Source organism: Toxorhynchites rutilus, chromosome 2 (assembly GCF_029784135.1).
Source record: "Toxorhynchites rutilus septentrionalis strain SRP chromosome 2, ASM2978413v1, whole genome shotgun sequence".
NCBI lineage: Eukaryota > Metazoa > Arthropoda > Insecta > Diptera > Culicidae > Toxorhynchites > Toxorhynchites rutilus.
The window spans coordinates 106,808,314-106,834,188 of record NC_073745.1 but is presented as its reverse complement, the minus strand read 5'-3'; the positions used below and the strand labels follow the sequence as shown (position 1 = coordinate 106,834,188).

Genomic DNA, 25,875 nt, shown 5'->3' with positions numbered 1-25,875 from the left:
GAAATAAACAATTAGCTTGATAACTGGACCGCCAAAAACAACTAGGCTTCAGTTTTTGAACTATTGAAACAAGTTTTCAAGGTAAATAAGTATAAAAAACATCACTCGTAGACATTTTGAATGTTTGAATGAAGTTATAATCATATCACTTCGTTTAGCCGGCAAATAGGTATCAACACCCAAATGTTGCAACTCCAACGTAACACTTTCGTTTTCGAAACTTTGAAATTACACTCCGGTTCAGAAATGAATGACGAGCAAAGTCGCAAAGTTATGGAACTGAACATTCAGATGACTATTATAATCACTAAACATGATTACTGATTCTCTTGTATATCATAACTTCAATATTTGCAATGCTATAAGCAACAGAAGCTTCTGTTTTTATCCCGCTCCGTTCCATTTGTTCTCTTATAGAGAGTTCCCTTTTAAAGCGAAACCGCAATTCTTCCAATACCTCCGTACCATTCAGAACCATTTGGGAGCGGGGTGGCGCTCTGAAGAAATTTGCATAAACGTCTAGCGGAAATTATCCTTTCGTACCGAGACCCGACAGGAACATAAAATCAATTCCATTTAGCAATAAATTTGTTTCCTACAACCACTCCCCGCACTGTCATCTTACCCACTCTCACGGTGAAAAAAAAGTGAAAAGACGGCGAAACTTTTCGACTCTCACCTGGCATTCTACCACTTGGGAGAAGGAGGAGGAAAAGCAAAGGAAATGGGTGGCAAAAGTCACGCACATTTGCTCCCATGCCCCAGGTGCCGCTGCGTAGCTTTCGCGTAAACAAATCCCCCGCAGAACATTGTGTTACTGTGCGCGGTACGAAGGGATCCGCATCGGCTCAGCGCTTACCCAAAACTTGGCGGATTTTTGGTTACATTTTGATCAACTCAAACCCCGATGATGGTTTCTGAAGGCACATTTTTCGCAATTATCTCAAGCTGATGGAAATGTGGCCCAAATTGGGGCACCGCAGGAGTAGAATTAGCACAATCAATTACCATCGTTAGGAGACGGGAAGGTGACAGAGTGTAACGAGAAGACGGAACGCGCTGGTTAGAGGTACTTCGGTGGTGCCGTTATCTTGAACGACGCCTGATACGAAAAGAATGCGGAACGATCCATTAGTGTAGCATTAAATGGAAATAGAAAGACTCTCCGGGGGCCATCCAGCATTGTGGACGTTTCCGGGTGAAATTGTATTAACTATTCGCCCGAAAGCATCCCTCTAACTGTGCATGATTTGTGATCCAATTGATAGATATCCGCACAAATTCAATGTAATCATTCCCGGCAACAGCCTAACAGAAAAAAAGTATTATCCAGGTCTTTGTCCTCGTCGTCGCTCGTCGGTCCCCCCCTGCTCAGGCTGCCCATGAAGCCATAAACTTTTGTCCCCACACGCACATCGAAAACACAAAGAGTCATAAAAATAGATAAAAAAAAGTGTATCTTCCAATTCTATACCGTCAGCAGTGCCCCCGGGCGGACATCCTCCCCCACTATATCAGCGAAACAAAACTCGCCGGAATCGATACTGTCGCTGGCTGGCCTTTGTTTGTGGCACTCTTCCTCCCCCGCTCCATACCACGCTTGTAACACATCGTAAACGCGGGATTACGAGTTTTGTGTGTTCATTCACATTCACGTCGGCGAAAGCTGATTCCAAAGTACTGACAGCGCGTGTTTTCTCCAAGGTGTCCTCACGGCAACCCGGTTTATTTTCGGTTCGGTCTCCTTCATAAAATCGATATAAAGTTTATTCGATAAATCTAAATTCGGGCCAAAGGGTGTGCGGCACCCACGAAAGATGGGACGATCCGCCGTAAGTACACATCATTAAATAGAATTATAATTCTACCGTAAAAAAATGGGAACTATGTCTAGCGCGCGACCCGAAGCAGAACTTTGTCAGCGGCACGTTCGCCTTAATTATTGCCATTTTGCCTCGCACGGCTGCCTTTGGTGTCAACGCAATCACCGTCACCTGTTCACCATCCTCCGGTTCAGAATTCTCAAACATGGCGGCGGCATAAAGGTGTTAGGTTCCGCCGGAGGCTGTGCTGCTTTTTTTGTTGTGTGTTGTGTTCTCTCATTCAGCAGGCAGCGGTATTATTATTGTTGTCGGGTGAACTTCATTAGTGGTAACATTAACACCGGCGCGTGTATTTTTTACCCCTCATTTGTTCATTAGGTCGGGGTACGCGAGTCCCCGCGGCGCAAGCAAACATTCGGGGTTCAATTACGGTACGATGCCGTGGAGGAGCCCGATGATCGATAATGTATTTATCATCAATTTTGTCATCAATTTTGTAGATAGCCTATAAGAAGTATATCGAAAAGTAGTTATAAACTGTTTATACGGTATAACATAAATTGGTATGTATTTTTTAACGTGTATCCAACACTTGTTTTGTTTACCTGTCACATCACCTGTTTATATATTGTATCAACTCTTTTAATTTTAAAGTTGTTGGTAAAATGTCGAGAATTCAATTGTAGACTACACCAAAACTAGTTTTTGACAGAAACGATGTCATCCTTGAAACTAAATATGCCTTTTATTGTGTTAAAGCGTCAAATGCACGAGTAGTTGCAACTGTTTTAAGGGTGCTCAAATGTTACACACCTCTGATTCTCTCAGACTGAATGTCAGCTTCGAATTGTAACCACAAAAATCCCAAACGATGCCAAGCAGAGATTGAACTTAGGCCGGCTGGATTGTAAGTCTGTAACACGCCTGGATTTATTCGTAACACGCCTTGAATGTATTCTGGAGTGACAAGCTCTACAATACGCTTGGCCTCAGTTCAAATCGGAAGAAATTTCTCTGACGAAAAATGTCCCGGCCAGAACGTCAGAACCCAGGTGAATAGTACATTTAATGTAATTTTTAAACTCATTTAATGTAGTGGATGAGGATTTCAGAAAATGTGCTAAATATTTATTTTGGGTGTAGAAAGAAAATTTCGCACACTTGTTGTATAGAAAAGGGTGTAATCTATAATATGATCTTTTTCTATCTTTATGATAATTTTAATTTCGCTGAAATATTTTTTTGAACAATTCCTGGTGAATCTTCAACTAGTATCTACCAAAACACGATTTTTACACCACTGTTCTCATAACAGCCAATTAACTCTCATTTAAACGCAGAAATATTATATGTAAAAACCAAAAAAAAAAACAAATTGTCATAATAACCACTCTCAAAACGATTGAAAATTTTCGGACGAAATTGAGTAATTTTAGGATTATTATCAACTATAATCTATTTCTAGTTTCTACTAGTCACGATATCGTTAAGTATTGAAATTCCATATATTTTTTTAACTATTATATCTTTATTTTCGTGAACTCAGCACGGCAACATCAGCCGTTCATGCTTGATAAATTAAAACAGTATTCGAATGAAAACATATAAATAATCAATTTGTTTTGAGATATGAAAATTTTTAATGTCTGATACAATTTTCGAGCAAGGTATTCAGCAGTGTATTTAATATGTTATTTTTCATATAAATTACATTGACTTACAACAATTTTGTCGAACATCATAGTTTAATCAGACAGCCCTATTTCTAAGCCAGTTTCAAAAATACACTATCAACCATCCGAATCATGCGAAAACATCGGATTACAATGAAATGGAAATAAAAGTGAAAAGACGTTATACAAGTGTGAATTTCTGGAACTCGAACTCGAACTCCAAAGTTTTAAGCCTCGAATCGAAAAGTATATTTTTGTTAAACTGTATTCATTTTCAATGGAAGAAACATGTGTGAAATTGTAGTTGAAAATAAATATTCGAATAAAAAAATATGTGACATTGTTTCCGGTATTTCAGTTCTGATCATAATATTTGTTACGGTCTTTTGTCAATCCAGGTGCTTTTATAAAGTCACGTAGCCAGTGGGGGGAGGGGACACAGCAAAAAATTTACACTTGGTATTTTTTTCTACAATTTTATAAAAATATACGAAGGGTAAGAACAAAATCTATAACTCATGGTTAACTACCATTTTTCAAATTTTATGCATGACTTCTATTTTGTATGAAAAAATTAAAAAATTAAAAATTAAAAAATATGTATTTTGGATATTGCAAATTGAATTTTTATTTTGTAAATAAAAAAAAAAGAGTACTAATTTGTTTTCTCAGTGTAAATTTTTTTCATATTCAACCATCAATACTCTATAACTCTTTCTAAGACACTATTTCGGTACGACTCATAGTTTTTGAGATATAAATTATCAAAGATTTCTCTTACTCAAATCGATACGCCCTTTTCAAAGTAACGCTTGAGTCAAAAAATTCCCAATTGCTGTGGAAAACTCATATTTCCTCTAACCCAAATGGAATACGGACTTTCATTCGAATCAATAATACTCATATTTTTCATTTGTCGGTTTCATTTGGAATTACTCCATTGCAATCTAATGCACTGAAAAGCCTAAAAAAAATTTCAATACAAATTTCAATATTCATACAAAATTAGGTATTTTCGAAACTGTTCTTATATCTTTAAGGACTAGATGAAAAAATATTCAATTTGCGGAGTTAATGAAAGAAATGACTCTAGCGGTTCAGAAGTAATGATCACATTAAAAGTTACGATTTTTGGACCAGTTTAGCCTGGAAAGGATTAGTCTAATGACGAAATAAAAAAAAACGGGACTCATAATTTTCGATAAGGAACGATCCTACCTAATATTACTAAATTATGAGAGATCGTATAACTTTTTTCTGCGGAATTGTTAAATAAAAAAATCTGTCACAGTTAAAATTAGTCATTTTGGCTATCTTTTTTTTTTTTTTTTTTATCTGTATTATAGTGATTTTCAACTCATTTGGCTGGTTCGTCACTTTTACTTCCATTTTTGGAAGAATTTCGGGAGTGAGAATTGAACTCGTGACCTTCAGAGTGAGAGGCATGGATGTTACCACTACGCCAGATCGCCTCCATTTTGGCTATCTGCCTCTCACGTATAAAGCTTAAAAAAAGGAGAGGGTTGGAGAAGCGGCTAAATAATTTGGGTTGGAGTGTATTTTTTTTATTAAATTCGTTTATTTTTACAGGCTCAGTTACATAAGTTCTTAACTATATTTTTACAACTATACATAAAAATTTATTAAATCTAAGGTTAGTTAGGTAGAAAACCGATTACTCGCGGTCTACTCGAGTTTAGAAGGGTTACATATTCTTTTCAGGAAAAGGATGGGATATAAGGAAATTGTTACAATGATGACAATCACACACACTCAATTCTTAAATATATTCATATATCTATTGTGTTTTTACATTTCAACTTATTCTACTGTTTATAGCAAGGGGACCAATCGCTAGCAAAAGAAGAAAACGAGGGTATAAGGATATAAGGATAATCACAAACGAACATCGACAGCTTTAAGGAAAACATAGATTTGGGACATGTATTCAAGGTCTATCCGAGTCAACACATCTCTCACCGGCACATTGGACTGTCTTCCTCGGGACCGAAGGGAGTTTTCTAAATTCGATCTGGCGACCAGATACACCTCGCACGACCAAACAACGTGCTCGATGTTGTGGTAACCTTGGCCACAAACACAAAGATTGTTGTCGGCAAGATTAATACGAAAGAGTAGCGCGTCTAACGAACAGTGATTGGACATGAGTCGGGAGAAGGTGCGAAGAAAGTCTCGAATCAAGTCCAGACCTTTGAACCATGGTTTGAGGCTAACCTTAGGGATAATCGAGTGCAGCCACCAACCCAATTCATCTTCGTTCCATTTGCGTTGCCAGTTAGCGATGGTATTTTTACGGACTAAAAGGGTTGGAATGTAGATATGTTTGTGAAATCAGTAGAAAATGATGCGCTTAAATTGTTTAAACAATTTTTATCCGAAAAAAAATCCCTTGTGCATGAAGTACTGTACTAGCTAATAATGTTACGCTAAAATATAAGGGTCTATCATGAGTGAAAGAGATTTGTACATTGTCATAGTCAAAGAATCTGCCTAGTAATACACAAATCATGATAAATTAACACTAAACTGCTTTTTTCTAACTCCATTTTCAGGTATGTTCAACAAGCACTATCATTCAAACGACGTTCAAGTAAGTGAACTTTACTGTAACGTAATGTTTCCCCTTGATAGCCGAAGCAAGCACCACTCAAAATCTGTGTTAGATTGATTCACGCACGAGATTAACGCTCACTCCACGCCCATAAGTGGATGGCACAAAATCGTTTTCATTACACTCATAACTCACGGAAAGACGTCCGCAGTAATGTCAGGATTCGTCGGACTCGTAAATCCTCCTCTCGAAACGCTCCACGCACGCATATTCGTCATCCATCAAAAGTTTCCGTCTCTACTTTATAATAAACGAAATAATCATCTTATTCCGTTTGCCCCGTCTGCGCCGTCTGCGAGAAATCCCGGCTTTATTATAATAAAATGTTTATCGCCTATTCCGGAGATTTCTGCCACTTGAGTATCCTGTTATAATTATCCCTCCCCTCTTAATCCTAATTAAGAGACAGAGGGAGGGAGGGGGAAACAAACTTCTGGCAAACAGCGCGATGCCAAACGATTCCTGGGGATTTTTTTTTGCTGCTGTCCCCAATCGGAAAAGTAAACGGAAACAGCCAAACTTATGTCATCTCAAGTTCGCACCGGAATCACGTTGAGGGTTCTGGGAGAAGGAAATTCGAACGTCCTGAATTAATTATTATCTGGAAGTTTTGCCGGATTCCGCACATACGACCTGCGCTTGGCTGTTATTTTTACATCCATCGCACACAGATTCTCAGTTTCAAGGAGTGGCTTGCTGATACGAGTGTTTCAATAGTTTTTATTTCTCGGGGGCTGAAAACGCGTGGGTTATCAATTTCGGACGTTATTGACGTGATTCGATTATTCAGGGAGCGAAGATGTCGACGGATGGACGGAAGGTTCGTCATTCTAATCGCCGGGTCAAAAAAATCCAGTGTCTAGGCATGTGATAGTGGGTATGTCAAAGTCCTGCAAGGACGTAACGTGACTCGCGTACGTGAGTGCTTTGTCCGGAATAATGCCTCGTCCGGCGGATGCTGCGACGGAAGGAGGACTCCTACGGGAGGCCACTATAGTCACACAGGTTACTTTTATGTTGCTGTGTTTATTTTTTGTTTCATATTATGTTCTGTTCTGCTTCTGCCATATTTTGTTTTGTAGCGAGTTGCTGCTGCCAATCCCATTTTTGGTGGTCGGGTGATTTGTCTTCATTTGTGAGCAGAGCATGACCATGGCTCTGACCATGGTTATTATCTCACATTGCTGATTTTTCTCGGTAAAATCATTTTTTTTTTTCCAGCTGCACCGGATGTTTGTGGATTTGTGTGATGTGTGAGATGAATTAATTCCATATAACTACAAACACGCCCTTGCACACTGATAATCAGATTGAATGTGAGACTTACATGTATGGTATTTTTCAAAACATAACTGTTTTTTTTATTTAAATATGGTTTACAAAAATGTTACAAGTGAAATTGTGTTCTGGAGTTCAGCTTGAAGCGATCGGACGCTTTGTGCTATTGTGCTCGCGTTTCGGTGACAGCTATTGTTGTTGGCTGGTGTTTTTTCCTCAACCAAGTGTGCTTCTTCCATCGCGTGTTAATTGTGGGAACAGTGAAGTGCGCTCAACAATTCCCACCAGCTGGAGTGAATAGCTTCTCACAGCAGATACTGGTGAAGGTCTATAGAGAGACACTTTTGATCGCCGAATCATCGCCATTTCCACCGCCGACGTAGGTGCGCTCGCTCACCAATACACCTACAGCAGTGTAGCAATAGACGCCAACACGTGATCAACTGGACGGTGCAGAACGAGTCGAATATTATCTGCGCGGGGTGCGCATTTAGAATTTAAGTGCCATTTATAATGGCAGAAGGTGGGGGGTCTCCGAATATGGAGATCTCAGACAATGAAACCAATGAATCCCCCCCATCAGGTAAAAAAGGGAAAACACTTAAACGTGTTCCTAAATCGCAAGATGTTTCTTCTGGGGACGAATCAGCTCATGCTAATAAGCCCCCTCATAAAAAAATCGCAAATCTCTCCTCTCCACCTCTTGACGCTCCCACCCTACCTTCCACTTCGGGTTCCCTTTCTGTTATCCCCGCTACCACTCAATCCTTACCTTCGCCTACTCCCCATGTTGTCTCCCTTCCCACTCAATCCTTGTCCTCGTCTTCCCCCCCTGGTACGTCCTCTCCCCGTGTCAAGGTCTATCCAGAAGATGCATCTGGAACTGGCCCATGGGTTGTTTTCTTTCGGCCCAAACCAAATGGAAAAGCTTTGAAAGTCATGCAGATCGCGAAAGATCTGGCAAGGTATACCTCCGTGTCGGAAATTTCGAAGGTTAGACCAAACAAATTGCGAGTTGTCGTGACTGATCGAAAGGACGCAAACAAGATTGTTGTCGACCAGCATTTTACAATTGAGTATCGGGTTTACATTCCCTCTCACGTAGTTGAAATTGAGGGTGTGATAACCGAAACGGGTCTGACGGGCGAATACATTACGAGTGAAGGTACTGGCCGTTTTAAGAAACTGCCCTCGATGACTGTTAAGATCTTGGGTTGCCGCCAGCTCGGAACAGTTTCCCATGAAGGGGGTGAAACCAAATTTACGCCGTCCGACTCGTTTCGAGTCACCTTCGCTGGTTCAGCTCTCCCGGACTACGTGATGGTAGAGAAATTGAGGTTAGCCGTGCGACTTTTTATTCCGAAGCCAATGATGTGTCAAAAGTGCAAGTCAGTTGGTCATACGGCTGCTTATTGTGCCAATAAAGAACGCTGTGCCACTTGCGGAGAGCAACATGTGGGCGAAGCCTGCAGTGCGACGGTAAAAAAGTGTCCATATTGCGGGGGAACCCCACACGTGCTCTCAGCTTGTGAAGCATACAAGAGTCGCTGGGAGAAACAGAAGCGCTCTTTGAGGGAACGCTCTAAACGCACTTTCGCGGAAATTTTGAAGGGCGCTTCTCCACTGGCTCAACAACAACAACCAATCAACACACATAATGTTTACGCCACGTTGCCAGTTGACGAAATGGAAGCGGATACAGCTAACGGGGGCACGCCGCCTATTTCTCAAGGGAATCCCCGGCGCAAAAATGTGACCACTCCCAACGTTCAAGGACAAGTCCCTCCGGTGATACCCCCAGTTAGTTTGCCTAAAAAAACGAGTGCAGCGGACAAGCAAAATCAGGTTCCTCCTGGCTTCCGTGGGAATGGTTCACCTTTGAACGACCCAGCATTCGAGGGAACATCAAAAACCCCAAATGTCCCTGTTTTTCCGTCAAGTTCAACTTCCCAATCGGGATTCATAAAGTTGTCCGACCTTGTGGATCAAATTTTCACGTGTTTTAATGTTTCCGACTCCATCAGAACCATTGTCACCGCAATGCTTCCAGTATTAAAGACAATTTTGCAGCAATTGATGCAAACATGGCCCCTCCTTGCAATGATTATCTCTCTTGATGTCTAATTTAAATAGAGAGGTCGGAGATATCACTGTTTTACAGTGGAATTGTCGTAGTCTTATCCCTAAATTGGATACATTTAAATTTTTAATTCATAAGTTCAATTGTGATGTTTTTGCTCTGTCCGAAACTTGGCTTTCTTCGCAAGATGATCTCTCTTTCCACGATTTTAATATTATACGCTTGGACCGATATGACAGATACGGAGGGGTGCTATTAGGGATCAATAAGTGCCACTCATTTTCCGAATTGATCTTCCACCTATTGGTGGGATCGAAGCTGTTGCTTGTCATGCAAACATCAGAGGCAAAGACCTCTGTATTGTCAGCTTGTATTGGCCTCCGAGAGCTGCGGTTAACCGCAAGCAACTTGCTGACATGTGCTCACTCCTTCCTGAGCCACGGTTGATCTTGGGAGACTTCAATTCTCACGGAACCGCCTGGGGGGAACAGTACGATGACAACCGTTCATCGTTGATATATGACCTTTGTAACAGCTTCAATATGACCATTTTGAATACTGGGGAAACAACACGTGTACCTAAACCTCCTGCTAACCCAAGTGCTCTTGACCTCTCGCTTTGCTCGAACTCACTATCGTTAGATTGCAAGTGGAATGTAATACAGGATCCCAACGGTAGTGATCACTTGCCAATCAAAATTTCCATCACCACTGGGTCGAATTCTTCTGAATCTATAAATATGGCATATGACCTCACAAGACACATTGGCTGGAAAAAATATGCGGACGCGATTGCTCTAGCCATCAATTCCAGAGATGGTTTACCTCCATTGGAGGAGTATAACTTCCTTTCTCGTTTGATCTATGACAGCTCAGTTCGCGCTCAAACGAAACCCATCCCAGGTTCCACCATTTCCCGAAGGCCTCCCAATCTATGGTGGGATAGCCAATGTTCCAAGCTTTTTGTAGAGCAATCGAATGCATTTAAAGCTTTTCGGAAACGTGGAACCCCTGAAAATTTTCAAACGTATTTATCCTTTGAGAACCAGTTCAAAAATTTGATCAAAGGGAAAAAACGTGCTTATTGGCGAAATTTCGTGGGAGGTTTGTCACGAGAAACGTCAATGAAAAAATTATGGAAAGTGGCTCGAAACATGAGAAATCGCTCTTCAACGAATGAAAGCGAAGAATATTCACATCGATGGATTTTTAATTTTGCACGGAAGGTTTGTCCCGATTCCGCTCCCGTGCAGAAAATTGTTCGAGATATACCACAAGATAGGTGCGATCTTGATTCCAAGTTTTCGATGGTAGAATTCTCTCTTGCTCTCCTTTCATGTAACAATTCTGCTCCGTTATCGGATAGAATTAAGTTCAACTTGTTGAAAAACCTCCCTGATGTGGCGAAACATCGCTTGTTGAATTTATTCAATCGGTTTCTGGAGAATAATATTGTTCCAGATGATTGGAGACAAGTACGAGTTATAGCTATTCAAAAACCCGGAAAACCCGCGTCCGACTTCAATTCGTACCGCCCAATAGCAATGCTGTCTTGTATACGGAAATTGTTGGAGAAAATGATCTTGTTTCGCCTTAATCGATGGGTTGAAACGAATGGCCTACTCTCAGATACACAATATGGGTTCCGCAGGGGCAAGGGGACGAATGATTGTCTTGCGTTGCTTTCTTCAGAAATTCAAATGGCTTACGCCGAAAAAAAACAAATGGCTTCAGTATTCTTGGACATAAAGGGGGCCTTTGATTCTGTTTCAATAGAGGTTTTGTCAGACAAATTACACTCTCGGGGACTGCCGCCTCTATTGAATAATATGTTATATAACTTGCTTTGTGAGAAACATTTGAACTTTTCTCATGGAGATTCGACAGTAAGCCGGGTCTCCTACATGGGACTCCCCCAGGGCTCATGTTTAAGCCCCCTTTTGTACAACTTCTATGTAAGCGACATCGACAATTGCCTTACACAAAATTGCAGCCTAAGACAACTTGCAGATGATGGAGTGGTGTCTGTCGTAGGATCAAACGAATCCGACCTGCAAGAACCCTTACAAGATACTTTGAACAATTTTTCAACCTGGGCCATTGGGCTAGGGATCGAATTCTCCACGGAGAAAACAGAGATGGTGGTTTTTTCTAGGAAGCATAAACCAGCAAAACCAAAGCTTCAACTTTTGGGTAAACCGATCACTCATGCTATGTCATTCAAGTATCTTGGGGTCTGGTTCGACTCCAAATGCACTTGGGGGCCCATATTAGGTATCTGAGTAAAAAATGCCAACAAAGAATAAACTTTCTCCGTACAATTACCGGCACATGGTGGGGAGCCCACCCCGAAGATCTTATAATGTTGTATCGAACAACTATTCTCTCAGTGATGGAGTATGGCAGTTTCTGTTTTCAATCAGCTGCCAAAACACACCTCATTAAACTCGAGCGAATTCAGTATCTTTGTCTCCGTATTGCGTTGGGATGTATGCCCTCAACGCATACCATGAGTCTCGAGGTTTTGGCAGGCGTACTCCCACTAAAAGATCGCTTCAATTTATTATCTCTTCGGTTCCTCATCCGGTGTAAGGTTATGAACCCATTGGTGATCGGAAATTTTGAGCAACTGATCGAGCTAAATTTTCACTCTGGATTCATGAGTTCATATCATGAATTCATCTCCATGCAGGTTGTTCCTTCTTCGTATATTCCCAACCGTGTTTGTTTTCCTGACTACATCAATTCCTCTGTACATTTTGATCTGTTCATAAAGGAGAAAATCCATGGAATTCCAGATTATCTTCTATCGGGGATCGTTCCTACGATCTTTAATGCAAAGTATGGGCGTATCAATTGCGATAATATGTACTTTACTGATGGGTCCTCTATGAATGAGTCCACAGGATTTGGAGTGTTCAACGTATTTTTTAGCACTTCACACAGTCTTCAGTATCCTTGCTCAGTGTATATTGCTGAATTGGCAGCAATACACTGGGCGCTGGACAGCGTCGCCTCACGACCTGTTGAACACTATTACATTGTAACGGATAGTCTTAGCTCTGTCGAAGCTATCCGTTCAGTGAGGCCGGAAAAGCACTCGCCGTATTTCCTTGAGAGAATACGAGAAGTTTTGAGTGCTTTAACCAGACGCTGTTATGTCATTACCTTTGTCTGGGTCCCTTCTCATTGCTCAATTCCGGGTAATGAGAGGGCTGACTCATTAGCAAAGGTAGGTGCGATTGAAGGCGATATTTATCAGCGTCAAATCGCCTTCAATGAATTTTATTCTTTAGTCCGTAAAAATACCATCGCTAATTGGCAACGCAAATGGAACGAAGATGAATTGGGCCGGTGGCTCCACTCAATTATCCCTAAGGTTAGCTTCAAACCATGGTTCAAAAGTCTGGACTTGAGTCGAGACTTTATTCGCACCTTCTCCCGACTCATGTCCAACCACTGTTCGTTAGACGCGCTACTCTTTCGTATTAATCTTGCCGGCAGCAATCTTTGTGTTTGTGGCCACGGTTACCACGACATCGAACACGTTGTTTGGTCGTGCGAGTTGTATCTTGTCGCCAGATCGAATTTAGAAAACTCCCTCAGGGCTAGAGGAAGACAGCCCAATGTGCCGGTGAGAGATGTGTTGGCTCGGTTAGACCTTGATTACATGTCCCAAATCTATATTTTCCTTAAAGCTATCGATGTTCGTGTGTGATTATCCTTATATCCTTATATCCTTTGCGTGCAATTGGTCCCCTTGCTACAAACAGTAGAATAAGTTGAAATGTAAATACACAATAGATATACGAATATATTTAAGAATTGAGTGTGTGAGATTATCATTATTGTAACAATTTCCTTATATCCCATCCTTTTCCTGAACAAATATGTCACCCTACTAAACTCGAGTAGACCGCGAGTAATCGGTTTTCTACCTTACTTACCTTAGATTTAGAAAATGTTTATGTATAGTAATAAAAATATAATTAAGAATTCGGCTCCTTTAAACTTATGTAACTGAGCCTGTAAAAATAAACGAATTTAATAAAAAAAAAAAAAAAAAAAATGTGTTCTAAGTGTCCGAATGTTCTACAGTATTAGCTATCGGGAACCGTTTACCCGCGATTTCATCGGTGTGTGTAACTCATGTTGACGCTTCTCAATCGCTCTAATCACTCATATTTATGCGCACTCAATAATACAAGCATACCAAGTGCACGAGGAGGAGGGGTAGCTTACTTAGCTTACTTAGCTTACTTAGCCTAATTTACAATTTTTAATATATGTATCCAACGATTGAAAGACAGCCTAAACATTTGCTTGTTATTCCATCGTTTCTCTCGAACCATTCGTGACTAGGTTGAAGCCTATTTCTAATACAGTCAGTCACAACGCAACATTGATTTGAATCAGTTTCTCGCAAAAAATGTTACAGTGCCACTGTTTAGTAATAGTTTAGTCTAAGAAAAGAAGATTTAAAACAATTCAATTTAATTTCAGCATATAGTCTAAAATTTAGGAATATTTGAATAATTTTATCAAACTCTCCATCGTTCCGTAGAAAAAGAATTTTGTAGAAGTCATTATTCATGAGACAGCTTTCGATGTTGCCATTGATTTTCTTAAGAAGGAGTTCTATATACAAATTAAAGAGGATCATGCTTAATGGTCAACCTTGTCGTACTGACGATTTTGTAAACAGACCGTTGAATGACACTTCAGACTTTGGTGTACAAATTCTGTATACAGTTTTCCATTGTCAATCAGTGAAAATGATCGAAAACCTTCTCGAGATCAATTCTTACCAATTGTGCCCTTGAACGTTTTGAGTTTTCCGATTTAATGAATATGTTTCTGAGATCCTTCAAGTTCGTTGTTCGAAATGATTTCTCATCTATACATGCTGCTTGGCCATAACCGATATGTGGCCTTATCATGGTTTGCATCCGATTGTACAAAATTTTTGTAATCACAATTAAGTATAATAATCCGATGTATGTCTATTATTTTGTATGACTTTACTTTGTTCTGTGTCAAAGTTATTATGCCTTCAGTAAAGGAAACTTCTGGAAGAGTACCTCTCAAATTGCAATTGAATAGTCTCAAGAAATCCTTCATAAATTCGTCAAGAAAAATTGAATAGAATTCGTAAGCCAAACCGTCAGGCCCGGGGCTTAGTTTTCTATTTCGGTTGCTTCAGAACTAATTCTGATTCTAGCATTTGAATTGAAGCTATAAGATTACTACAATCTTCCGATGAAGGTCTCTTATCAATAGGCTGACCAAATAGTTCAAGAATAAAAACGAGACATGTTAGCCCAAAAAAAAATGGAAAAGTTATATATTTTTAAAAGAATATTATTGAGTGATTGAGTGTCTTAGATGTACCTGCTTCGTTATCCACAACGAAGGAATGTTTAGATGCTGAAGAGACTTTGCGAAGGAGAATATGACTTTCGGAAATTTTATCATAATATTTATCACATTCCAGATCACAGTTCTGCTCGTCAATTTTAACAGCGTTCATCGTTTAACCCGCTAAAGCTTTTTTTCATTAAAGGTGCCAAATCAGAAAACATGTCACGTTTTTCTTATGAAACAGTTTTAAAGTTAATAACTATTTTTGTTGTGAACCAATCGAATTGGAAATTCTCTAAGAATTGTTTGATATGTTACACATTACGATTCCCTAATCCGTAAATGGTTTAATCAACAAAAATTGGAAGCACATTAATTTCCCCATAAATTTGGTCTGTGCATTTCTGTGCTTACCTACCCATACGGAGGAATGGGTGTAACCGTTAGGTATAATTAGGTAATACCACTGCGAATAAGGCGTGCGTAAATCGCTCGTTAGAAATGTAAATGCAGCGTTCGTTCGTACGAACACTGTGGAGTAAGGAGATATTGCAGTTAAATCCCGTTCGCTTAAAATTTATTGGGTATAGATAAGCCTTTCCCGATTTCTAATATTCAGTCTCGCTCCAAATAGCGAGCAGTCAACAGTCTCACCTAATGCTGATGTCACACTCAACGATTTTGCTCGATACAAACTTCAAAAGCAAAATCATTCCACGTGCTGAATCGGTCTAAGGTGCATAAACGGTTTAAAATCTGTGCACTGTACTGACACTTTTAGAGAGTGTAAATATAGTACATTGGATTGGCTGCCACCCGATACAGAAAATTCTGATTATTTAAAATCCCTCTCAGGTGGTAGCGATCCTATCTGAAACATTTCTTCACAAATCTTTTTGCGACTGAGATAATTGCGTCCATTTAGTTCCTTTGTTAATATTTTTTTGTAGAGATGGAACTTAAAAGTGTAGCAACAACATGTTTGCGCAAAGACCGTCTCAATGTATGCTCAATTGAAACTCTTACCACTTCACCATTTTCAGGTGTTCTTCGAACCGTATGCCTTTCAATTGTGTCGTCAAAATTGTGCTTCCTGTAGTCATCACACAGTTTAACCCCGATCGAATTCTTTTAAGAATCGAGCCCAGCTCTTAACGATGCCCTGGTATTCATTGACCATACTATCAGTGATTGAAAATCTCGAGACAAACAGCGGCATGGCACTGACCTTCCTCCCCCTCTCCTGCCGAAATGGTAAATGCGCGAGTAGAATAAAATAATTCCCTAGTTCAATGCGGTCTTTTCTTAGATCCCTTATATTTTTTTAGAACACTTTGCATCGGACTAGACAAAAATAATTCTTACTTTTATGTTGAGGAATTTGAATAAAATATCAAAATTAACAGGAACTTTAGGGACAGATACATCATCGCTTTCTACAAGGCGAATAAATACTCGATTATTATTCTTTGGTGAGAAACCGTGGGTTTCCGAATAACTAGTAGTACAAAGGGTCATTTTTCTTTATACTCAAAATACGGTACAAATTTATGAAAATAGGGGCCAATCCAAAATGGTCGTAAAAACGGTCCTGTCACGTTCAAAACGGGACGTTTGATCAGCCAACTTATCAAGAACGATGAGAAGTTCTTCAGTTTCAAAGGCGGTAATATTATCCGTATCATAGAATGCTTTAAAATTATTTTCGGGTGCACATTTAAAAAATTTAGCATCAGAAGTTATAAAACCATCAATGTGTAGCTTCGTTCGAGGACTGGCACCCTTCATTGCGTGTTTTCAATTAAAAAAATGCTATGTTTTTCATCTCCTATAAAATTGCAAGCGCTTGCTTTCAATTTTAGGTTTCTCATACGTGATGATCTTTTTCAAAAAACCATGCAAGACATTTTGCCGTGCACATTTCTTCGTCTGATCTCTTGGATAATCTGGATGAATTCGGATTTAACGTTTTCGTCGTCGAGCTTCGAAGGATTTTTCTTCCAGTATCCCTTTCCGTACGGGGTAATTTTTTTGCGGTCTCATATTTAATGATTAAGGAATGGTGGTCAGAAAAAGAGATGACCAAAGTTTCAAAGCTCTTGACTGCGTTCAAGAAAGGGCTATGACCATACACTCTGTCCAATATGAACATTGAATCCGCCTTTGAAAAAGGTAAAGACAATTTGCCGATATCAAGAAGACCCAATCTGTCAATTAGCTGTTTGGGACACTGTAAAATATTTTTGACGGCACCGTTAGAATCTTTTTGTTTCAGGTAAATGCTATTAAAATCACCCAAAATTACGTTAGACAGATGAGCAAGAATATCTTGAGTGAATAGTATTTCAAGTTCCTTGCGAAGCCTGACCCGGAATGTGCGTAAATTTTAATAGAATAAATTCCACCAATTTGAATAGAAATTATTTTTCCGTTTGGGTTCATTGTAATATACGAAAATACTATATTTCTGGGCACCAACACAGTTGTACCTTTGAAATCGTCGCTAATATTTACGATGGCTATACTGCCGTTCTCCGCATAGTTGTCCCATGTTCCAAAATCAGCAACTGAGAAAAACACAATCAAAGTTTTCTCGCATATTTGTCTACCAAAAGCTTAAAGCATTTCAATTTAGCAATACATCGGGTTTTTCATAAGCACTATACTATTGTTTAACGAATTGTGCTGAATCAAGCTTGATTACGGGTTTAAAAATTCATGGTGGGACTGTTATGCCTAGAATATCAACATGGGACAACTGATGTTGTTTTTTTTATATACTGGGAACAAACAATAATTTTTTTTGTGTTTTTCCGAAAGATTCTGCATAGAAACATCGTTTCATGAAAAAATGAGTGATCTGCAACACCTTCGCAGAATATAAATCTCATTGTTATTAGGCATTCGCTAACAGGGTGTACACGAGTTCTGTTAAACTTTTTTTTATTTGTTTGAGAATTAGTTCGTTTTTCCAAACCAGAAAAGAGTGCATTAGGCCTGCTGAAATTGTGACATGAAATTCTTGTACTTGAACCGACTTATTCGATATGGATCTACAAAAAATACATGGTGGGACAGTTATGAATAGAATATCAACATGGGACAATCGAGCTTGATGTTGTTTTTTTAAAAGTTGGAAATCAATTATTTGTTTTTTTTTGTGTTTTTTCCGTAAGATTATGCATAAAAACAACGTTTTATGAAGAAAAGTGAAAATCGTCAAAAATCAACATGGGACAACTATGCGTAGAACGGCAGTATATGACTTGCTAAAAAGTGAAGTTTTCAAATGCAACTTCCTGAAGAAAGACTATGACTACGTCATTACTTCATACAAAATCTCGCAGCAAATCTTTCTTAAAATAGGAACAGAATGCATTTATGTTAACAGTTGCCATTTTTTCTTGGTTGTGTTAGAATTCATCGTGGAAATCATTCTTTATATCGAGATGTCAATGTGATCATATATTTTTTTTGTTTCTGAGCAACAATAAGGTACATGACGACTTTTACGCCTCAGTATCGCTTGGTGCTAATGGACATAAAGATATTTACAATTGATCAGTTTCATAATGGCGGAATTCCTTACAAAGATCACCTGAGAGGATTCGCGTTGGACGGTGCGACTTCTGTTGTGATCCATATCAACGTATTGAATCGTTTGTTCTAGATGAAAGATTTTTTATTTGTTCATTCTCATTAATATCTGCGAGGAATCTCACATTGTTTCAATGTCCATTGCTATTAAATTTGAAGATCAGAATTTTTAGGTTGTCAGTAGAAGAAACTATCAGAACAATGGACAGCGAAAGGCAGATCATTTTTAACACTAAACCTACCGATGTTTCATGTATACCTATTCCTACCATCGCGGGTCAAGTGACCCTTTATGAATAGTTAGTGAACAACTCGATTTATATAGTTTTGTTGTGAAACGTGACATACCATATTTCTCCTGTATATTATTATATTTTTAGAATAACAGTCATTAGCAAAATCATGAAATTACAATTTTTGACGCGCCAAATAGTACTGTAGTTTGGAATGGTTACTGTTAGCTCGCTTGGATAGTTAGCAATACAATTAATTCTAAACATTCACTGTTAACAGATTACATATATTTATCAGACAATAACAAGAGAGGAGTAAACACTGAAAAATACTTTCGATGTATGTTTTGAGAAAAGTGGTGTTGGTAAATTATGTTGTGACAATGTAATTTGCAAGAAAATTTTGACTAAAAGCTTAAAATGGGTCATGTGACCACTCGTGGTAGATTTAGTGTTAACCCTTTCACTACGGCAGTATACTCCGTCGGAGTACTACGTTGTATTAGAGGCGTTTACAGGATTCTACGATGGGAATATACAAGGTATGAAGAATTAATTCCGTACCCTAAAGGTAAAATCACTTCGTAAGGAAATCACAGTTTCAGAAAACGAGCATGTGCAGGGTTGGTGGACAAAAATGGGATGTCTAAAAAGGATTCGCTCGTATTTTGGCGCTTCGATATATTGTTCATAACGTTCTCACTCCTCGGTAACCGTCGAGCGATTTTTTCTGAATACAATCAGAACGAAAATAATCTCCAAAACCGGTACAGCAACGATACGATGAACGCCTTTTTTGAGGTGAAAACATTTGATCAAACATCGTGACGGCTGCTCGAAAATTGTAATAAATGGGTGTATGCAAAATAGATTCAGAAAAACTATGTACACAGCCATTCCATGCCAAACCGATTTAGTGGTTCTCAGATTTTCGTGAAAAGTGGTAGATTTGTTCTTTATCGTAAACAATAGAACACGTATTTTTTATTTTTTTTCGTTAGCGTGACCATTTCCGTTCCGAGAAATCACTTTTTTTAACTTTTTCCTAAAATGACTTTTTTCAACAATTCGTAACTTTAGAATTACTAAACCAACTCTAATGATCGACATATCAAATTGAAGCTAATCACCTCGTCTTTTTAGTAAGAATACTAAGTTGCAGAAAATTTTAATTTTGTTTCCGTTACTATTGATTGTATTTGTTTTGGCGTGGGACTACGTCTAACCGGAGTATATGTGGGGTAAAATGAAAACCTAAACGCAGAACATGCAGGAAAAAATGGAAGATTCCAAATGCTTATAACTCGAACATTTCTTACTGTATCGGAAAGATGTTTGCATTAATTGAAATATTCCCTTTCTACGCATCTATCGCAATTAATAAAATGTTATTTATCATTAGATAAACAATTGAATAACTGTAAAATGTTAAGCGTTATCTAAACGCCCTAACTTCATTGTTTTGATTGGCCCGATTTACAGGTTCCCCAACACAGCCATCTTAACCAAGCAGCCTTGGGGAAATCGACATTGCAAATACATGAAAGTATGGTGATGTTTGCTCTCACCGAAATGTGTTCCCTAACACAGACTTCAAAACCAAGCAGTGTTGGGGAAATCGGCATTGCAAATACATGAAAGTTGGGGGTATTTTTGTTCTCGACTGAAATGTGTTTGCCTAACACAGACTTTAAAACCAAGGTGTCTGGGGAAATCGGTTTTGCAAATAAATGCAAACTGCGAACACTTTTGTACTCGCTTGCCTTTGTGCAGGCTAGAATATGTTTCCTGAACACGGTGTTGAAGTTGAAGTTGAAGTTGTTGATTGATGCAAGCGGGGGGTACTTCTGAACCCGCATGCATTTTTATGCACTCCGAAAAGTTTTTTCCTAACACGGATTACAAAAAAGGGTACGAACACAACGCTTCGACTCTTTTATTCAAGATTGCATTGAAGGATATGCTTTCATATCTTCTTCTCACTGAATTGATGAATGAGATGCAAACTTCAGAGGGAAATATAGAATAAAATAATAGTTTGATAAATCATCCGTTCACATATTTTGTCCTAGGCATCGTACCAAACGAAAAAGGACTGCCATTAAATTTACTTGTAATGAAGAACATAATCTATCACAATGCATGAATTGACCTTACATGGCATTTATTCAATCTGTTTACTCACAAAGCAAATATATTGAATTCAATTGAATTCGGAAATTGCTTTATTCAATCAAAAATTTAATCAATACAAACAAATGATTGCTATGCTAACCTAGTCCCACGTCAACTTTGCGGTTATATCATAGATATAACTCACCCATTTTTTATGATTTCCATGGTCTCGGGACCAAGATCGCTATATTTTTTATTTATATTTTTCCTAGAAAGCTGAAGGCCTTTTTACATAAAACATTTCAAAATCAGAGATGTGTTCTTTTTCGTTGTTATTTTATGATTTTTCAAATTTAACCAATGGTTAAAAAAATCATTTGTCATCTTTATCCCAAAATTTTTCAAAAATCCATAACTATTGAATTACTATACCGATTCAGATGATTGACATACGAAATTAAAGCACTTTAGTTACACTTCTTCGAAAAAATGCCACACTAGCGGATAAATTAGATTCTAGTTGCATAGATCCAGTATAGTCGCATAGGAATATTGAAGACTAAAAGCATGTTAACTTTGAAAAACCATAACTTCAAAAAGAAAAAAAAACATCTCTGATTTTGAGATATTTTATGTAAAAAGCCCTCAGCTTTCTAGAAAAAATATAAAAAAATATAACGCCCTTGGTCCCGAGACCCTGAAAACCATATAACAAATACAATCAATAATAACGAAAATAAAATTTAAATTTTCTGCAATTGGAGTATTTTTATAAAAAGATATTTGATATGTCGATTATTAGAATCGGTCCAGTAGTTCAAGCTATGAATTTTGAAAGTTAATTATAAAATCATTTTTGGAAAAAAGTGAAAAAAAGGTGATTTTTCGGATCACTCTAGCGAAAAAAATAAAAAAACGGGTTTAATTGTTTGCAATAAAGAACAAATCTACCACTCTTCACGGAATGGCATGGAATGGCTGTATAAGCAGCATCAAACACACAAATGACTTGCAAATGTAAATGTAGTGCCGTTCTGAATCATATTTCGGACAACATCATATTTCGGACACTTTGTTCTAATATTTTGAAATGCTTAATGCACTGATGATATAACTATAAAATAAATATCACAATTGCTTCTTTAAAGTAATCCCTTGGTTTCACTATCATTTCATATGAGAACTACATTTGAATTATAACATAATCGGCAAAAATCTATCAACACTACTCACTATCGTTTGTGTTTGACGTTTGCTTAGCGTGAGCACGTAGAATTTACCCGTTCATTAATATTTAAATTTCTCCCGTGTTTCATCAGTTCTCATCATCGTAAACAGTTTACTGTGATTGCTTGGTAAGTGTTTCGCAGTTGACTATAAAATATAATCAAGTGTAATGTAATTTTCGTCCAAAAAATTACAAAATAAAGTGTCCGAAATTTGAATTCAATCTGTCCGAAATTTGATTTAATGTCCGAAGTTTGATTTTCATTCGCTTCATTTGAAAAGCATTTTATTCGATGATTTTTCTATGTTTTCTATGTCAATCAAATAGGTACCAAAGTAGAAAGCCGAGAAGCATATTGAACTAATTTATCAAAAATATCAACCAAATAATACCTGTGCATAAAGTTTAGATCTGTTTTCTGCATTATATGCCTTAAGTGTCCGTAATATGATTCAGAACGGTATTTGTAGTAAATAAATGAGTATTTTTTCATGCTATTAAATTAGTTTTTTCTCTACAACGAATATTTTCGATGGTACAAATTTTTGGTATAGAATTTTGGAAAAAAAGTACAGATGAGAAAGATTTTCAACATCTCTGGTGCAGATAAAAACGTGGCAACACCGAATCTGACTACTAGAAACTGAACAGGAAAGCTACGGATGGCCAACCTTTTCAAAGAGTTTTCCAGTTACATGTGAAGTTAACTTAAGGCTTCGTATATTATAGTCATGAGAATATTTTTACGTCTTTGAAGAATATTATCTTCCATCTGTAACCGTTTCCAAAGATCAAACCTTTGATTCTTACTCTCACCTGAGCTGACCTCGAAAGCTCCTTTAATCGGTTCTACAACTCTAACACGTGAATCAAATTGTTCAAAAGTGGTCCCTTGAAGCATACCTTGTTTCGCGGCTTTAACAGCTTCTTGTAACCTGTGGTAATTGATGATGGTTTTACTAAGCGTTCGACATGTGACACCCTTGTGCATATTGAAGGCGGATAGAACAAAGTTGTGGTCACTACCGTGTTACCGTTTCCGTTGTAGTCGACAATTTTTTTTTCTAGAATTTCGTTCAATCGAGAAAATTTTATGCATTTGTTAATATGTGTTTGTTTTACAGTTGAAGGTTTGGAAAAAAATTTAAAGGGTGACACAAAATGCTAAAGATATGAAGAAATGATGGAATAAAATTCCGATTTCTGATTTTTTCCTGATGAAGCTTTTTGAGTGAACATATTGCAATTCAAACGTACTTTGAGTGAAATGGATTCCACTTGAGGTTGTGAAATTTCAAGGAAATTATATTCACCATTCATATAGTGAAAACACTCGTTTGAATTCCTCAGAATTCCAAAACACAGAAAAAAAAAAGTAGGCTCGCGGACATACCGCTTGTCAGCGCAATTCCATAATATTTGTTCAAATGACACAACATCTAATCCAACGGGGCAAATATTAAATCCACATCTCAGAAGAAATATTTGCTTTGTTCAAATGATATAATCATAAATAAGATATACCATCCCTCTAAATATCCCCATCTAACAGTCATTAAAATTAGAGTGTACAGCTGCCGGAAAGCTTCCATTGTTCCGACTCAGTGCCGCTATAAATCCGATGATTCATGGCGTCTCATAAAGACAACTCAGTCCACCATACGTCTTAATTTGGTCCGAACAAGTTCCACGGAAGGCAGACCTCCTCTAATCCGCCGAGTGTCCCACATTTCGGATGACACCGTTACTGTGTTGCTGTTGCTCTATAAATCATTTCCTGTATCGCCATCTGCCCTTTTTCGGCACGCCGACACACACTCAAACTCAGCCCGCGTAGACAATTCTCCGTCTAGTAATGCTCCATGAAACGAGAGTCCTACGCGGAATGAATAGCCCCCCGAACAAAGCCCGCAAAGAACTGTGTACGCAGCGTGATCCTTCCGCGAAAGTGGGTGAAGAACGGAGTCTGTGAAATCCGTCATGAAAGCTCAAATTATTCACGACACATTTACGCCTTTTCTCCAACCCAACCCTTGAAAGGGGAAGAAGAAGAAGAAGAAGAAGAAAACACTTCAGCCGCGTCAAAGTTGAAAGACAAAAAGTTATTACAGCCAGTGTGGAATGCGAGGGAGTAAAGCGCAGAAAAACAACACTGAATGAATATGTAAACAAGGACAATTATTCACAAGTGTTTCTCGGCGTGCCTAAGAGAGGTTGGAAGGCAAAACGGCGTCAGAGAGACAGCCGCATAAATCTTTCTTTTTTTTTTATGCGTGTCTTCACGCTCGTGCTCTTGTTAATATCTCACTTTTATCGTGATTGTCATTGTTACATTCAGCTGTATAAAGAAGCTCTGATGCGAAAGTGCGTCTCTATCTGTTCATATCGACCACAAATCCTGCCATCGTCAGGAAATCCGAGCCGAAACATGTGATTCCAAACAATGGAAGGGATTATTTGACGACTCAGGAGTGTCGCCAGTTTGTCAATTTCACTGAGCAAACCATCAAAATTACGGGAAAGTAATTTGCAGCAATTCCTAATTGACTTGTCCGTCGATTTGTGTGCGGCAGTCTGTCGCAGAATGTTGCAGGACAGAAATGAAATGTAACAACGTGAAAGAAGGACGATCTAATTATGATTTTCTCCCAGTGGAGAAGGCAGAGAATAAAGCTCAGAATGAATTTAACATGTGCCGTCACTGGTCCGAGCCGTGGCTGCAGCTATTATCCTCTAGTAGACGAGGATGAATTCAGTCTTGATCCGCTCATCGCATTTTTATTTGGTCAGTTCCACTCTCCACCCTCGGATTCCACCCGCATCCACTTGGTGGCTGATGCTGTTGAATTTAGTCTCTTCCCCCTTTTCCAGGAGACAGGAGAAGGATCGAGTATATTTATGCGGTCGTAAGTGTGCACGTCGAAATAATGTGGTGAATAATTTAGACATCATTCTCGGGCAGATATACAACAATGTAGTGGCGTATCCCGTATTCGAAGGAGAAGGCAAAATATTGCCGTTTTACTTTCACTGTACAAGATGGAAAATAGGGACGGGGGGTAATTCAGGGTAAAGATGGAAAAATGGGGAGAGGGGGAGAACATCACTCTTTTCTCAATACCCCCCACCAGAACAATCAAACCGAAAGCAAGATGGATGTTCAAAATTTCGGAACGATATTCGCGTAGGCACACACAACAACAAAGCAAAGCGGGAAAGAGAAATATTTGCTTACGCAACAATAACATATTCTGGCAGCAGCAGCAGATTTTTACCTGAGGTCAAAAACACTCACCCATTGTTTGGTGGGGCGCGCTTCGGTTGCGCGAGTGGTTGTAATTAGGAGAGAACACAAATAAACGATCGCATAATTTGCAGTCAAAAACAATTACGAGTTAATTGAATGTCGAACGCGTTCGGTAGGCCTTGAATTAATCGTTCTCCGGAAGTATTCAGACTAAAAAAAAAGTAATAGCTATCCGGCCGGCAAAGCCAAAGCCTTTGAAAATCCTGTACACAATGGCCTATTGAGTCACAGAAAGGAGCGATTTACCGAAAGGAGCGTCGATTTAAGGAACGGAAACCGGAACATAAATGTGGCTAGAAAAAGTAATCGGGGGAAGGAAGCAACCCTCATAAAGATTCCCTCTCAAACCGTAGAAGGAATAAATATCTATATTGTTGACCGATGTCAATATATGCCTCACTTTGATCCAAGCCGTTTTGTAAAGAACTTCATTGTATGTTGTGATCTATGATTATTATTGCATATTGATTGTTCAGGTTGTCATTTAAAAACTTCTGCGGTTGCAGCTAGCGGACCTATCATTCCCGAATAAGTGCTCGACCAATGTC

General features: G+C 38.6%; 1 protein-coding gene across 4 annotated transcripts in view; it reads left to right on the top strand.

The window, feature by feature from the left end:
• LOC129771832 (matrix metalloproteinase-2) overlaps nt 1-25,875 on the top strand; it is a 475,554-nt gene that overhangs the window by 109,026 nt on the left and 340,653 nt on the right. For 2 of the 4 annotated variants that reach the window (XM_055775901.1, XM_055775902.1), the window contains exon 2: nt 6,070-6,107. The exons of the other annotated variants lie outside the window; for them this stretch is intronic. In XM_055775901.1, the coding sequence (XP_055631876.1) occupies nt 6,072-6,107 (36 nt within the window). In that variant the 5' untranslated portion in view covers nt 6,070-6,071. The remainder of the gene's footprint in view (nt 1-6,069; nt 6,108-25,875) is intronic. 4 annotated transcript variants of the gene reach the window in all.